The sequence below is a fragment of the Carex rostrata genome, chromosome 14 (assembly GCF_964058835.1).
Source record: "Carex rostrata chromosome 14, lpCarRost1.2, whole genome shotgun sequence".
Lineage (NCBI taxonomy): Eukaryota > Viridiplantae > Streptophyta > Magnoliopsida > Poales > Cyperaceae > Carex > Carex rostrata.
The window spans coordinates 9,345,004-9,357,108 of NC_135931.1; the positions used below are offsets into that span (position 1 = coordinate 9,345,004).

The 12,105-nt window shown below is 37.7% G+C and overlaps 2 protein-coding genes across 2 annotated transcripts; one reads left to right on the forward strand and one right to left on the reverse strand.

The window, feature by feature from the left end:
* Positions 1 to 2,539: 2,539 nt before the first annotated feature.
* On the forward strand, positions 2,540 to 4,276 carry LOC144565834 (uncharacterized). Its single transcript, XM_078315679.1, has 2 exons — positions 2,540 to 3,593; positions 3,686 to 4,276. Exons 1-2 carry the CDS (start codon positions 2,747 to 2,749, stop codon positions 3,697 to 3,699), a joined length of 861 nt encoding a protein of 286 aa, XP_078171805.1. The 5' UTR covers positions 2,540 to 2,746; the 3' UTR covers positions 3,700 to 4,276.
* A 4,645-nt stretch (positions 4,277 to 8,921) lies between these two features.
* On the reverse strand, positions 8,922 to 11,124 carry LOC144565022 (uncharacterized protein At2g29880-like). Its single transcript, XM_078314631.1, has 3 exons — positions 11,112 to 11,124; positions 9,334 to 9,729; positions 8,922 to 9,139 (listed from the first exon to the last, which is right to left on the reverse strand). Exons 1-3 carry the CDS (start codon positions 11,122 to 11,124, stop codon positions 8,922 to 8,924), a joined length of 627 nt encoding a protein of 208 aa, XP_078170757.1.
* Positions 11,125 to 12,105: the final 981 nt, after the last annotated feature.

A 12,105-nucleotide genomic window follows, 5' to 3' on the forward strand; every position in this document is an offset into this window, starting at 1 on the left:
CCAAAATCAAAGCCCAACACTATTCATGCCTTAATGGGCCAAGGGTATTTTGGTCTTTTTCACCCTATGCCGACTTCCCTTGTGTTGACATGTGTCATGTGAGGTGGCAAGGGTATTTTGGTCATTTCACATGATAAAAGGATGAGGTGTCAAGGGCTTTTGGTAAATAGATTTGTTTTGAGGGGTATTTTGGTCTTTTGCCAACCTCCTCAAAAGTCTATAAATAGAGGGGTAGGGGTAGAGAGAAAGACTCACTAATTCACGTGTTAATCTGATTAATTCGTTGATCGGTTTTCCCTCTCTTCCCTGATTTCGGTTATTACGAGATTCGGAAAAATATATTTTTAGATTCTGCGGTATTTCATGTTTTGCTTTATTAGTAAAACGGAATAACTTGCATTCTTAAATATATTTAATCTGTCTCTTTTTTGGTGAATAGTGTTTCTGCAGAATTCCGCGGTTTACGGTATTTCTGGCAGAAGAAGTAAATCGCTCTCCGGTTAGTCCTGGTGGATAACCAATAGAGGTATCACACGTGTGATACTGCGAGTCGATTCCATCCCTGGTGAGGCTCTACTCGCTCGGTCTGCATTCCAACTGAGATTTGGAATCAAGGTATAAATTGTTATATTAATCTATTTAATTTGTAAATAGATTTAATGCTTTAGGAAATCAATTATGGAGTAGATCTGTAAATAGGATTAAACGAATCTTCTTGATTCATTTAATCCGTAGCTTAAGTTAGATGTAAAAATTTTTGTTTTACTCTTTCCGCAGCTTAAGCTAATTAAATGGGTTTGAACCGTTCACGAAAACCCAACAGTGGTATCAGAGCTCAAGGCTCTCCCGCTGATTGATTTTCTAAAGTTATAACTTATGCAAATAAGGTGCATGTACCGCGTATCGGTTTAAATTCTTACATTTGCAGCACAAGTCCAAAACCGATTAGAAATGAGATTTTCTTGGTTCGGTTTTTCCGACTAAGAAAGTTAAATTAGATTTACGCTTTCTTTATGCTTTCTTTATATTTTCGTTTTCAAAAACTTTTGATCGCGTTAAAGTTCATCGAAGAATGTGATGAAGCAATAAAGTACCTTAGTAAGAGCTGTCATTTCCACACCGTAAAAGAGATGGTTCTGTCTAGGAAAGATTGAGTCTAAGCGGTCCTTGTGACCCCGATCTTTCCTGGGAGCCCCTTTTACACGTCCTAATGGCTGGCCGAAAAGGAACTTTGTCACGTTACCAAATTGCTTTAACGCTTTTGAAATGACAAAATTTAGTGTAAATCTTTCGCCTTTTCGAAAACCTTCGGAAAATAAAGTTCATCGAAGAATGTGATGAAGCAATAAAGTACCTTAGTAAGAACTGTCATTTCCACACCGTAAAAGAGATGGTTCTGTCTAGGAAAGATTGAGTCTAAGCGGTCCTCGTGACCCCAATCTTTCCTGGGGGCCCCTTTTACATGTCCTAATGACTGGCCCAAAAGGAACTTTGTCACGTTACCAAATTGCTTTATGGAACGAAAAGAATATCTGTTTTAAAAACATGTAAACTGTTTATATGCTTTAAAACGGTATAGAATAAAGAACTGAGCATAACTGCAAAATAAAGAATTAGGAACTGATAAATAAATATACCTGACTTGGTCCCGTATATAAGTAAATTAGATTTACTGCTTTGATATGAACTGAATAAATTAGATTTATCGCTTTCATGGAACCGTGAAAGAACGTGATGTCAAAGAAAGATTTGTGAAGGAACTCACCGTTGTCTTTCTGGCAGACGACTTTCACGTGTCCGCTAGAATGTCTAATGTCAGTTGCAAGAACTGACTGCTTAACAAAAGCTAAGTATATGAAAGAGATACTGCTAAAAGAAAAGAAAGTAATGGGGATCATATTCGGTATTCTTTCTAGACTTCCTTTCCACGACTGCTTAATGAAGCATATGAAAGAGGTCTATTTAAATACGAATAAAATCACATTAGTCGTTCTTTCTGGCACGCTAAGAATAGAAAGTAATGGAGATCATATTCGGTATCCTTTCTAGACTTCCTTTCCACGACTGCTTAATGAAGCATATGAAAGAGGTCTCTTTAGATACGAATAAAATCACATTAGTCGTTCTTTCTGGCACGTTAAGGATAGAAAAATGCGATCACATTTCGTACTCTAGACTTCCTTTCCACGACTGCTTAATGAAGCATATGAAAGAGGTCGCTTAAAGATACGAATAGAATCACATTAATCATTCTTCCTGACATATCTCTTTTAGATTGCTGGCACTGTTAAGCATAAACACCAACCCATTAAATACTAAGTAGTATGCCCTTCCCACTCTATCCTCCTCAAACCATTGTTCATTGGTTGATGATTAAACTACTCAGTAGACATCGCCTTTTACCTTTGGTGGTCGAGGGTTATGTCCGACATATCAAACCAAATAGAGTGAGGTTACTTACCAATGATTTCCAAAACAGTTTTGGGCTTGGGGCAAAGTCTTCGTTAAATACACGTGATGTTTTAACGAAACCAAGAATCACAAAGAGGTGTGATTAGCAAGTTTGCTTACCTAAGATAACTGATAGCCATGATATGCATACACTGCCTTGGTTATTGGTGAAAATAGGGATCTTGGTCCTACTGCAAAACGGGAATAGAACAAATTTGCAGTGGGAGTTTTATCATTAGAATAAAACATTACATGAACAAAGCTAAAATCTTTACATTTTAAACATTGTAGTAATATGGCTAAAGAAACATCCTTCTCTCTACGCTCCCTGCTCGAGAAACAAACACTGAAAGAGGACGGATCCAATTTCACTGATTGGTTCCGTACTCTCACCATTGTACTAAGACGTGAAAAGAAAGAATATGTCTTAAACTCACCTGTCCCTGCTGAGCCAGGAACAAATGGCAAACCAGAGGATATCACTAAGTACAACAAGCACAAAGAGGATGAGCTTGATGTACAAGGTCTCGTAGTAAGTATTATGGGTCCTGAATTGCAGCGCCGATTCATGGATACCAAAACTTATATCATATGCGATCAGCTCAAGAACATGTTTCAAGAGCAAGCGCGTATCGAGAGATTTAAAGTGACAAAATCTCTACTTGGTCACAGGTTGGCCGAGGGAGGCTCTATGGGAACTCACATGCTCCGTATGACGAGCGATGTTGAGCAGCTCGAGAAGCTGAATGCTCCGATAAGCAAGGAATTTGCTACGGACATTATCCTGCACTCACTTCCTCCAAGCTTTTCGGGATTCATCATGAATTTCCATATGCTTGGTATGGATAAAAGTTTGCAAGAGCTCCAAGGGATGCTTCGGATCGCTGATGGGGACATGAAGAAAAAGTCTTCTGTTCTCATGATCCAAGCTGGTGGGAAAAAGATAAAGAAAGCCCCAAAGAAGGTGGCTCCCAAGTATCAAGGCAAAGGGAAAAAGATTCTTAAACCGAATCCTCCCAAGATAAAGGTTGCTGCTTCCTCTGAATGCTATTACTGCAATAGCAAGGGTCATTGGAAGAGGAACTGCCTGAAGTACCTAGCAGATCTGAAGTCTGGAAAGGTTTCCAAGGCTTCAACCTCAGGTATTTTTGTTATTGAAGTTAACGTTGCTACCTCTATAAATGATTGGGTATTGGATACTGGATCATGTGCTCATATTTGTTCAAATATGCAGGTACTAAAGAATAGAAGGAAGCTACGTAACAAGGAGATACAACTCCAAGTTGGAAACGGAGCACGAGTTGCAGCCGTAACAGCTGGTAGTATAGAGTTGTATTTGCCCAGCGGGCTTGTAATGGAATTAGAAAATGTATATTTTGTTCCTAGCATTTCCAGAAACATCATTTCAATCTCATGTTTAGAGATGAATGGTTTCTCTTTTGTGATAAAGGACAATAGATGTTCTATATACAAAGATGAATTATATTATGGATCTTCTTATATGATGAATGGTCTTTATATACTGGAAATGAATAAACCCGTGTTTAACATAAATAACAAACGACTCAAAGCATCACATGAAAGCACGACTTACATGTGGCATTGTCGCCTTGGTCATATAAATGAGAAACGCATCAAGAAGTTACATAAAAATGGACTTCTTGGTAAATTTGATCTGGAATCAATTAACACATGCGAATCTTGTATACGAGGTAAAATGACCAAAGCGCCTTTCTCCAAAAAGGGCGAAAGGGCAAGTGACTTGTTAAGTCTTATACACACGGATGTATGTGGACCTATGAGTACTTGCACAAGAAATGGTTTTTCTTACTTTATCACGTTTACTGATGATTACAGTAGATACGGTTATGTCTACTTGATGAGACATAAGTCTGAATCCTTTGACAAATTCAAAGAATTCAAGACTGAAGTAGAAAATCAATTGAACAAAAGTATTAAGGCTCTACGTTCTGACCGTGGAGGCGAATACTTGAGTTTTGAGTTTAAAGAATACTTAAAGGAATGTGGGATAGTCTCACAGCTCACACCTCCAGGGACACCACAATGGAATGGTGTTTCTGAGAGACGGAATCGAACTCTACTGGATATGGTTCGATCCATGATGAGTGAAGCCACTCTGCCGAAATCCTTCTGGGGGCACGCACTAGAAACTGCTGCACGAACAATAAACATGGTTCCATCCAAGTCAGTAGAAAAGACTCCATACGAGTTATGGTTTGGGAAGATCCCAACTATGTCTTATCTTAAAATTTGGGGTTGCGAAGTATTTGTCAAACGTCCGACGTCTGGCAAACTTGATCCCAAAGCTGACAAATGCTTCTTCGTAGGATATCCTAAGGAAACGAAAGGATATTACTTCTATTACCAATCCGAGAACAAGATAGTTGTTGCTCGTCATGGTATATTTTTGGAGAACGAGTTTCTCGCAAAAGGAAGTAGTGGGAGTAATGTAATACTTGAAGAAATTCAAGATACATCACATAATACAATATCTGAACCAGATCAGATTAACCCACCTCTTGATACTTCGGCTGATGAGCATCTGGAAGTTCCAAATCCACAAGTAACTGTGGATGAGGTTCTAGTCCCGAGCTCAAGTACTTCAACACAAGTTGAAGTAGAACTGAATCCGCAGACAGTTGTGGATCAAGTTCAACAGCCCGAAGAACGAGTACTACGTAGGTCAACAAGAGTAGTCCATGCACCTGAAAGGTACTTGGGACTGCACGAGATCTCAGCCTATGACACTGAAGATCCTTTGACCTATGCGGAAGCAATGGATAGGCCCGACTCTGATAAATGGCTGGAGGCCATGAGATCCGAAATACAGTCCATGTATGACAACACGGTCTGGAACCTAGTTGTACCACCTGATGGGATAAAACCCATAGCTAACAAGTGGGTTTTCAAAATAAAAACAGACATGGATGGTAAGATGACTGTATACAAAGCACGGCTAGTAGCGAAAGGTTTCAAACAGATTCTCGGTGTAGATTATGATGAAACTTTTTCGCCCGTGGCTATGTTTAAGTCAATTCGGATACTCCTAGCAATTGCCGCATTTCATGATTATGAAATATGGCAAATGGATGTCAAAACCGCCTTCTTAAATGGAAATTTAGAAGAGGATGTGTACATGACACAGCCTGAGGGTTTTGAGGATTCAAAGAATGCTGGGAAGGTGTGCAAGCTTCTTAAATCCATTTATGGACTGAAGCAAGCATCACGGAGTTGGAATCTTCGATTTGACGAAGAAGTCAAAAAGCTTGACTTCGTCAGATGCGAAGAAGAACCATGTGTATACAGAAAGACTAGTGGGAGTGCCATCGCTTTTCTTATCCTATATGTAGATGACATACTACTAATGGGAAATGATATTCCTCTTTTGCAACAAGCCAAGTCTTCGTTGAAGAAAGTCTTTTCAATGAAAGACTTGGGCGAGGCTGTCTATATACTAGGCATAAAGATCTATCGAGATAGATCAAATAGACTTATAGGTTTAAGTCAAAGCACGTACATTGACAAAGTGCTGAATCGGTTCAGCATGCAGGATTCTAAGAGAGGATTCCTGCCAATGTCTCATAGTGTTCAGCTAAGCAAGACTCAGTGTCCTTCGACAACTGATGAGCGAAGCATTATGAGTAGAGTACCATACGCTTCGGCTATTGGCTCTATCATGTACGCCATGTTGTGCACTCGCCCTGATGTCTCGTACGCTTTGAGTGTGACGAGTAGATATCAGGCTAATCCAGGCAAAGAGCACTGGATTGCTGCAAAGAATATCCTTAAGTACTTGAGAAGAACTAAGGATATGTTTCTCGTCTACGGTGGTGATTCCGAGCTTGTGATTAATGGTTACACTGACGCCAGTTTCCAAACTGATCGTGATGACTCAAGATCACAGTCTGGGTATGTGTTCATACTCAACGGTGGTGCTGTGAGCTGGAAGAGTTCAAAGCAAGAGACTACAGCAGACTCAACCACCGAAGCAGAGTACATAGCTGCATCCGAGGCAGCTAAAGAGGGTTTCTGGATCAAGAAGTTCCTTAGCGAACTTGGAGTGGTTCCCAGTGTTCAAGGCCCTGTGGACCTCTACTGTGACAACAATGGAGCTATAGCTCAGGCCAAAGAACCAAGATCGCACTCGAAATCCAAGCATGTTCTACGGCGTTTTCACCTGATACGAGAGATCGTAAATAGAGGTGATGTAAAGATATGTAGAGTTGACACAGTCAGCAACACAGCTGATCCACTCACGAAACCTCTTCCTCAAGCCAAGCACCAGATGCATATTGCCTCTATGGGTCTGAGACACATAGGAGACTGGCTATGAGTTTTTCTTTAGATCTACGAGATTTTAGAATACTAGAGATTTGTGTAACTAGGGCCTACGATGATTGGCTCCTAGCTTAAGTGGGAGATTGTTAGTTTGTAATAATCTAGAAGTCAATAATACGATAAGTTAATCATAAAGCTTTGTTCATGAATTGAATGTTTATTTATATATCATTTTGTTGCCTTGAGTATTATTGAAATTATGGATCATTTCGAGTTCATGACTGAAATTGTGAAACTCCATAATATAGATAATATATACTCTTAAAAGTCACTGACCAAGGTAATTAGCAGGAACACTAATTACCGCGATAAGGTTAGCATGTGGATTAAAAGATGGTTAAGTTTTACAAACCACCTGACACGAGATGTCATTTTAATCACATGGATACATGTTCTAGGAACATGGTATTTGACAGACCCCGAATGAAACATTAAATAGAATTGTGTTCGTGTCATTTATGTTTTCATTCAGTGTCAAAGTTCTACAGTATGAGGTATTTATCGTTCCCACTAAGAAATATATATGAGTAAGTGTTATCTAACGCTGTCCGTAAAAAGCAGCCATAACGGTAGCATTTCCATATATATAACTTAGCTGAGGAAGTGATAGTCTGCTAAGAATACTATTTGTCCCTCGTATCTCTATACGAGCTATAGCATCACTGGGCCCCTTGATAGAGTTAGATTATCTGCATGCGGTATAATTACAAGAGTAATTATATTTGATAATCTACTCAAGATCAAGAAAAGATACAGTTACCAAGGATGACACACATCTACCTTGAAACTGATCTGATAGCTATGAGACAGAAGAACTGACACAAGTAAATTGTTTACTGGATCGTGATATTGTACAGTACAGCATCATCTGTGTAATTGGATGGTCATGATGTGTTGCCAGATGCCACCCATGACTAACAGAAGTTAAAACAGTTTTAACTTTGTTTACCAACATAACACAGATCCTATTGGGTCACACCATATAGGAGCTACTCGGAGAATCTTACTGATTAATTATAAATTGATTATAATTAATATTAAGATGGTTATAATTAATTATACGTGATATAATTAAATTATAAATGTCATTTAGAATGACAAGCAGAAACAACAGTTAATTTATAAACGTACACGTTACGTTGTATAAAAGTTACCGAACAATAACCGAAAAGAAATATAATTGTACATGACAATTATATATATATGATTTGGAATTTTAATTGTTAATTATGGGCTTGAATTATGGATTTAAAAGCCCAAAATAATCAAAGCCTTAATTAAAATTAAAGGCCCAAAGTCAAAAGCCCAAAATCAAAGCCCAACACTATTCATGCCTTAATGGGCCAAGGGTATTTTGGTCTTTTTCACCCTATGCCGACTTCCCTTGTGTTGACATGTGTCATGTGAGGTGGCAAGGGTATTTTGGTCATTTCACATGATAAAAGGATGAGGTGTCAAGGGCTTTTGGTAAATAGATTTGTTTTGAGGGGTATTTTGGTCTTTTGCCAACCTCCTCAAAAGTCTATAAATAGAGGGGTAGGGGTAGAGAGAAAGACTCACTAATTCATGTGTTAATCTGATTACTTCGTTGATCGGTTTTCCCTCTCTTCCCTGATTTCGGTTATTACGAGATTCGGAAAAATATATTTTTAGATTCTGCGGTATTTCATGTTTTGCTTTATTAGTAAAACGGAATAACTTGCATTCTTAAATATATTTAATCTGTCTCTTTTTTGGTGAATAGTGTTTCTGCAGAATTCCGCGGTTTACGGTATTTCTGGCAGAAGAAGTAAATCGCTCTCCGGTTAGTCCTGGTGGATAACCAATAGAGGTATCACACGTGTGATACTGCGAGTCGATTCCATCCCTGGTGAGGCTCTACTCGCTCGGTCTGCATTCCAACTGAGATTTGGAATCAAGGTATAAATTGTTATATTAATCTATTTAATTTGTAAATAGATTTAATGCTTTAGGAAATCAATTATGGAGTAGATCTGTAAATAGGATTAAACGAATCTTCTTGATTCATTTAATCCGTAGCTTAAGTTAGATGTAAAAATTTTTGTTTTACTCTTTCCGCAGCTTAAGCTAATTAAATGGGTTTGAACCGTTCACGAAAACCCAACAATTGCTTGGGTGGAGGACGGTCCTTGAGCTTGGGTATAGGTATGGTCAAATGTCTGCGTACCAAGGAAATAGTCATCAATCTCAAAATCATTTAAACCTCCTGGAGCAGGGATCGTCGGACTAGGAGAATTCATTTCAGCTTGATTCTCAGAATTTGCAAAATAGTTACTTCCACAACGATATGAACCATTCGCAATACATCCTGAAAATTTTATATCAAAAGCTAAAAATCAATGCAGCACGTTATATATGAGAATATGTAAAAAAAAAGTTCCATAGCCCATTCATAACACTCCCAATTAGTAAAAAAAGTTCCTTCGGAAATCTACTTCTACAACATAATATGTAATTTTATTAATGAATGTATAACAACAATGTATTAAAAAATGCTCATACCAGAATATAAGTTGTGCAAGTCATCGTAGTATGGAAAACTTTTGTTATACCACCTTCTAGCCTCCTTATCTATTTGCAATATAGGAGCCCACACATCTTCGGGGGCATCAACCATTTTTCTCGTAGGGTCCCATCCAAAACCGCTTTGATCTCTCAATCGGTTCACAGTTTTGTATTGTTTCTTTAGAGTGCGTTCTTGTTCTTTAAGTTGCTTCACCGAGAAATTCGAATCTATAAATTTTTCTTTGAATCTTCGTGTCATTTCATCCCATGCAACATTACTCCACGCATTTTGTAGACGTGAACCAGGTCTATTAAACTCCACAAGCAATTCAACTAAAAATGTCTTTTGCATCTCATTCCATGCAGCTCTATTGCTGGCTTCATTCACATTACCTACAAATGGTAAAATTTATGCTGGTAAGTGATGTAATTTTAAAATTCACATTACCTACTATGGAGTCTATTATGCAAAAGAGTAAAGAAAGGCTCTCTGTCATGTCATGTCTTTAGCCTAACAAAAGGCTTTTTGTCTTGTATTTAGCCTAACAAAACAAATAAAAGGAAGTACAAGGATCTCCCTGCATAATTACTAGGCTAACAGGACAGTTGCAATAGAGATGATTTTGCAATATGACTTTGACTTTTTGATCTATAATTTTTGTAATAAAAGTTCTTCACAACATTTAAAAGTGTGTAATAAATAAAAATGACAAACCAGTTTGCTAAACCAGTCCTGTGGCAAAGTATCAGTCAATACAATGCCTTGTACCAGTGTAAAACAGCAAAGGAAATCAAAGTGAATCACTACTGCTATAAAAAATGACCAACTCAACTAGTTTCAGAAATTTGAACAGAAAAATATCCTACATTGGCAATATGACAAAATCAAGGTTATAATCATGTAAAATAATGCAGCACCTTGTATAAAACTCAAAATAAAATATAAATAAATCTCCAAACAATCATGTAAAAAATCAAGTGAGTTCTTAAGATCTACCTAGATATAGCTATGAATTTAAATCATAGTGTCATTATTTGAAAAATTGATAGACAGTAGTAACAGAAGGACTGAAGCATAGTGTATCTAGTGATACGCATTACAAAAAGTGTGATATATTCTTAAAAAAAGATAATTTTTCAAGGCCTTGTGTTTGTTTTTCCTTTTCTCACCAAACATATAACTAACTAAAATTTTAAATTCACCAAAACATGCTAGTATGTCATGTTTCAATAGAATCGATCTCTACACAATAGATTGAACAATAACAAAGTATAATCAGTAACAACCACCTTCACCAGAGAATAACAAGAACACTGTAGGCTAAAGAGATCCTTTCTAGAGCTTAAAAATAATATCTCTATGGAATTCATGTGAAATAGAATAAAGAATAGAAAGCATACGATTAATCCAGCAATACTTTGAAACCAGAAATTTGAACAGGTGGAAGAGATCAAATACAAAGATTCACTAAACCCATAAATTAACCTAATTGGGTACCAAATCAGTACTGTATCACTTATCAATGCAACAGATGATAACTATATTGACTTATTTTTAAACGAATATGAAAATGTCATCCTTCTTGGACCTCAGTAAGGGGATAAAACTATTTTTAAAGGAATCCAGTAACAAAATCAAGACTGTGTCAAGAAACTTAAAACACAAATTGATTAACTAGTAAAACAACCTCACTAATCCGTGGAATCACAAGATCATATTCTATCAATAAGAACCTCCATCAGTTATTAGAACCGAAATTGGTGAACATTTGTACCTTCTCTTGCCATGGTCGAAGCGATATCGATGCTAGAAGCTCTTCCGTTCGATTTTTCTGCACATCGGCTTCTTTCTCCCACTTCCGCTCGAGTTTCCCGCGCAACTATTCTGTCTCCCGCTAAAATGAACTTTGGAAAAGCTTTTGACACTCGAGAGAGAGAGTATATAAGCAGCGCGCCGTACAATTTGGGAAAACGAAAATTGAGTCCGAGTGAATTTTGTTTTTCCCACCAATTTGAACGTAGACGGGAAAAATCGGAGGAAAATTGATGGGTGATTTTGGGAGAAAAAGTGGCTGCCGAACGCCTCAGGGAAATATTAAGGGATCCCATTCCATTTCCCGTAAAAAAAGTTCTACCGAACAGGCCCTAAATGTACAACCAAAGACAGACAAATTTGCTCTAAGTTTAGTATCCATGGTACCAACGGTACCAATTGGGACACACGCGAGAATGACTTGTTAAGCGCTCTCTCTTGATCTTTTGCCCTTTAAATTAGTCTCTCGTTCAAACTCGGATTAATTATTTAATATTAAAAAACAAATTAGCAATCAATTAGCATAACTTGAAAGCAAGAGTTGGTTAAGGGTCAAAACAGTAGTAATCAATAACAACGAAAGGTAGTCAAATTTTCCCCAAGAGTAAAACACTGACGAACGAAAGTCAACAGTGCAAGGAGAAGAAAGACCAATACAATGAGGATGAAGGAAGAATAATACCTTCTATAAATTCACTGGAGAACTTAGAAGATTTTGAGAAGAGAAAAAGGCAATTAGGGTGTCGTTGAAGAGAGCATCTCGGTGCGAATGTCGCAGAGCTATTTAATTAGAGTGTCGGTCGCAGGATCACTGTTAATCTTCATCGGAGAGAATGATTGTTTTTCCTTTCTGAGCCTAGGGAATCGTTCCCTCATGAGATAAGAAGACGATAGAAAAATAATAAAAAATTGAAGGGTTCTTAAGGAGCGTTCACTTTTGAGGGTAGTTTTGTCTA